At 53.6% G+C, this 4,954-nt stretch overlaps 1 protein-coding gene across 1 annotated transcript in view; it reads right to left on the reverse strand.

Moving 5' to 3' along the window:
- The window catches only part of ZMYM3 (zinc finger, MYM-type 3), a 22,067-nt gene that overhangs the window by 5,932 nt on the left and 11,181 nt on the right, over positions 1-4,954 (reverse strand). Inside the window, 3 exon segments of the mRNA XM_010016027.1 lie at positions 442-610; positions 1,134-1,192; positions 2,643-2,746. Of these exon segments, the coding sequence (XP_010014329.1) occupies positions 442-610; positions 1,134-1,192; positions 2,643-2,746 (332 nt within the window).

Consider the following 4,954-nt stretch of genomic DNA (forward strand, 5'->3'; position numbering starts at 1 on the left):
CAGAACTTCTGCCTCAGAGCTCATCTCAATCCCCCCTCTGGCAGGTTAAAGCCATTGCCCTTGTCCTACCACTACCCGCTTTTATAAAAGAGATGGCAGTGCACTCACATGCCCAACAGGAGCCACACAGTGGAACCTGCTCAGCAGATAGCCCCTCAGACAAGCGGACAATCTCCAAAGGAAGTGTTGTCCCACAAGAGGTGGGATCATGCTGCAGTGCTCTCTGTGTCTCTCCTTTTGCTGCTGATGCAAATGAGCTTCCTACCTCCAGCCCTGCTGCATGTGCCCTGCAGTGTCCTGAGACTCTTCAGCATGGTGCCAACCACCCAGCCACTCTGTACAGCATTCCAAGCTGGATTCACATTTAGTCTGGAGCAGGGACGTGGCACTGGCCTTTCCAAAAAGCCCCTGTAATCCTGCCGTTATGCCTTGTTTTCCTACCTGTTTGACATCCTTTGGACTTCATTTCTATCTTGCAGGAAACGCCCCGGTTCTGCATCAGTGGTTTACACATGGCAGCTTTGTTTTTCCGAGGGGTGGCTGGAAGCACAGGGGCGGGGGGTGGTGGTGCAGCTGGAGACATCTGGGCTGAGGAGGCCTTTGCTGAGAGCTGAGGAAACGCAGAAAGCAGGAGGTTGGTGTCTACCTGGGGCAGCACCACCTCTTCCCAACCACAGCTACAGCTGGAAGGACTCCCAAAGCACCTCCTGGAGTCTGGCAGCGCCCTGCACACACAGACCTGGAGAAGGACTGCCAAGCTGCTCCTGGCAGGCAGCGAGGCTGTAGTGCACCTCTGCAGCTGCCAGCAGGGAACCTGGTTGCTCCCGTGCCACAGGGCAGTGGCGAACACAGTGGGACTGTGACTGTCCCCAGGCACAGGGGAGCACAGTGGCAGGCTGATCGTGAACCTATCAATCATCAATACCCAGGGAATGGTTATTCTTCCTCCTTGGAGGAGATATGCTGATGCTGTCCTCCCCAGCAGCTCTTACCAGCTCCCACTACTCAGCCACCTTAAAACACACTGGTTGTAGAAGAATGAAATCTCCCTGAGAAATGGCAGATCTGTCCCCTCTCTTTGGGGACAGCCCTTTTGTGCTATTTTGCAAACTCCTACCTCCAATGGTCCTTACCGTGTTAGTCTCTGCCTTCTGTGGGGAAGGAGCAGGTGGCTTTGGCTCTGAAGTCTGACCTGTAAGAGAAAGCAACAGCTCTAAGTTCAAGAGCTCCTGGGCCAACAGGTCCCACTGCTGGGACTGAAGGTGGCAGCAGCCAGAGCACAGGGACAGGCTCCCCAGAAACTGTTCCTGGTCACTCCAGGTACAGTTAATGTCTCCACAATTTCTAGCCCTAGCAGCTCAGAAGACACTACAACTCCAAAATCAAGTTATTCCCATGTCATTTTGGGCTCCCTTGCAGTCCACCCCATCCCCATCACAACAGGTCAGGAGAAATCCCAGCCCCTTGTAGAGAGAATCCAGGGCTCTATTCCCAGCTCTGCCTATTGGCTTGCTGTACCGAGCCATGGCCCCTCCCTGTGCCTCCATCTCCCCGCTACAAAGATCTTGGCAAAGTGCTTCGAGATCCCTAGGAAGAAAGTGACAGAGCTAGCAGTAGCGTTATGAGATATCCCAGAAAGCAGAGAGACAGCTTCGCCCCAGCCCAAGGGATGCAGTGGATTTCCCCTAAGGAAAGAGGGGATCACCTGCAGGGAAGAAGCACATGTGGTGGACACTAGTCTCAGGTGGTGACAGTATCATCCTGGCTTGGATGATAATTCAAGCTCACTTGCTCTGCAGAGAACCTGCACACATCTCAAAGGCTGATGAGCTAAAAGAGCAGCTTCATCCAAGTCTCCAGTGAGCCCTGGTTACCCACGTGGCTGGGAAAAAGAACTGCCTTCTACAGCAATGACTAACCGTGGGCCATGCATGGAGAAACCTGCAAGGACAATAGCAGGTCTCAGCACCCAAAGGGAGTGTCGGGTCCATTTGCACCTCCTACACACACATAGGCTCTCCAGGAAAGACCCAATGGACATATGCCCCGTGCAGATTTCCTCTGTCCTGAGGAAACACAGGATAGCTCTTGAACAAGTGGAGGCCCAGCAGGGTCCACTTGCTGACCACCACATGGGGACGGGTAAACTCCATTTGAAGGAAGCTCCTTAGCCTACAGCTGAGCATTCAGCCACAGGATCTGAAACAGTCTCAAGGGTCCAAGAACTCCCCCTGACCAGCCCAAAGCGGACAGGCAGCAGGTCTAGGTGGGAGACATCAATGGCTTGAATGAGAAAAGACAAACTATGGAGTATGAGCAGTTTTTCTGCCACAGCAGAATCAAAGGAAAAGTTGATTGTCCCACAGACCAACGATTCAGAGCTAAGGGAAACAAGATCCTCCTGCCACAAAGCTCCATGTGATATGCGTCCACACTTCCAGGAAAGTTGCATCTTGTTCTTTGCTCTCATCCCAACACCAGCCAGGAGCTGCGAAGGAGCTGCATTGCCTGCACCAATCATGACTTCTGACCCTCTTTCCTCTCCAGCCAGATGGCCCCATGCAGAGCCAGTTCCCCTTGGAAATCTTTGGGCACAGTTTTGTGGCAGAAGCTCCTCAATCCCTAATCACACAGACTGTTACCAGCAAATGAATGGCCACTTTTATCGTCAGCAAACACTCCCAGGATCACTGGATTGGCAGCAGCCACTGGGTCACAGGAATGAATGGTTTTAGGCAACCACTGGCTGCAAGAGAAGAAGCAGGTAGTCAGCAGCTCTGCCCAAGATGAGCCTGAAATCCAGACAGTCCCTCGTGAGCTGGCGACACAGCTACCAGGTCCACCCGAGACCCTGGCTGGACCAGGCAGAAGCTGTTCCTCACCATGCACTGACAAGCTGCTCCTCCCAAAATACCACATAGAGCATTCTGAGCTGGAAAACTCCTTGTGTAAGCACATGGCAGGCCCTGGCTCCATCACCCTTCCTCAAGCTTAGCAGTATGCCACAGTCCTGGGACAAGGTTGTCCACACCTATCCCACAACTGGCAAGGGATGAGTGTGCCAGGACACAGAGAGGACCCAGTGCCACCACTGGCACTCACCAAGCATGGCAGCTGCTGGGGAAACATTTTATTCTCACAGCTCAGTGGAGCGCTCACCACTGCTGACAAGCTTTTCCTTGGCTGCCCTCAAAGCCCTGTGCCTCACAGGGTGCATGGGGAGGCAGCTGTGGCATGGTGAAGGGTGGTGCCCCACATGCCAAACAGCAAAGTTCTGGGTGACCTCCAGAGACGTGGCGGAGGGGGAGCTCAGAGGGTGGTGGTGCTGAAGGAACTTCTCAGTTTGTGGTCCATGGCTCCAAGAAGAAATGGTGTGAAACATGCTTCCCTCTGCAGGCAGAGCTTGCTCACTGTGCCTGAGTCCCAAAAGCAGTGTTACTGGTCCCTCACAAGTGAGATGCCTTCAAAGGAGCGGACAAATGGAGCAGCATGGCTAGGGCTGTGGAATCACTCGATGAGCTACAGGAGCCAGCAAGTTTAACACCTCTTCCTCCCCTGGGCAGCAGGACAGTCTGTGCCCCATCAAGCAGACTCCCCCTGGGCACCCCTGTGCCAGCAGAAAGTAGAAACCAACAGTTAGTTCCTTATCCAGGTCACTCCAGTGTGCTGCCACTTGAGCCGTTGCCTCACACAGCCTTTTATGGAGGGTGGCTCTTGGAGGGCAGGTTGGGAGTCCCCTTGCTGGGGGAACCTGCTGCTTCTGGCAGAGCAGCTCTGCTTTGCTGACTAAGCAGCACTGACATCCAAGGCTTCCCCCTTCTTGTATTCAGTCCACTGCTGTCAGGAGAGGAACCAGGAAGAGTCTGGAGATAGAGGACGAGGTCTCTCACGGGAAGATTCTTGTCTTGGTTTCCCCTCCTTGGTGCACCCTAGTCAGGGTTTCACACCTCATGCCTTTTGCTGCCAGGGAGGGCAGCAAAGCCCTGAGCCTGTGATGTAGGTATCTGTCGAAGCTTGATGAACCAAAGGAAGTCCCACCATAAGCTGCAGGTATTTGAACAAGATCACACAGATTACCTAGAAGATCATGGCCTATGAAAGACCAAGCAGAATGAGACTACACAAATGTCCAAGGGCCAAGCGATGTCTTGTCACTGTCACTACGAGCACCTTCCATCCTGAGGGACCCCGAAGCACTTTGCAATCTTCCATAAGCAACTGGCTTAAGTTAATGATAGGAAATGGGGCAACAGGCAGTTAAAATCTCCTCTCCAGCTGGAACTCCACAGATGCAGAATGGGGTTATCCGGGACACGGGGTTGGCAACTCCCCAAAGCTGCAGCGATCTTTGGGTAAGTGGTAGGACTCCAATCTAACATCACAAGACAGAGTACTTCCAGCAGCTCAGCGCTCCCTCAAGATCGTTCTAGGTTCAGCTCTGGCTGAGGAGAGCCCACCTACAGCATCACCAGCACCACTTCCTGCAGCACCCTGCTTTTTCCTTGAATGTTTCCCATCCAAGCACTGACCTGGCCCAATCCTGATTAGTTTATGAGATCTGAGAAGGTCACAGCTCGGAGGTGGTGTGGGGCTGCAGGTGGATTATCATGCCAAACCACGCTGTCCCCTAACCCTGTAAATCGAGTTCTCCGCTGGCAACATGAGGATGTTAAATCCCTGAGTATCCTCACTAAGAGTGTGAGCTACAGGCAGCACGCTGGCACCGGCTCCTCCCGTCTGGGCCCTGTGTGTCATAGAACCATAGACGTTAGAGATGGAGAAGCCCGATTAGGTCCCACTCCGTCCTTTTCCCCCCCCAAGGGCCAGTGCAGGATTGTTCCCTAGCGTCTCATCCAGTCCTGGGCAGGAAGCTTCCACCCCTTGCTGTTCAGTCTTCCCTGTGTCTCTTGGACTGAGCTATGCAGGTCCCCTCCCTCCCTCCTACTCACTGTTC

This window comes from Nestor notabilis, unplaced genomic scaffold, assembly GCF_000696875.1.
Source record: "Nestor notabilis isolate BGI_N333 unplaced genomic scaffold, ASM69687v1 scaffold16646, whole genome shotgun sequence".
NCBI classification, from domain to species: domain Eukaryota; kingdom Metazoa; phylum Chordata; class Aves; order Psittaciformes; family Psittacidae; genus Nestor; species Nestor notabilis.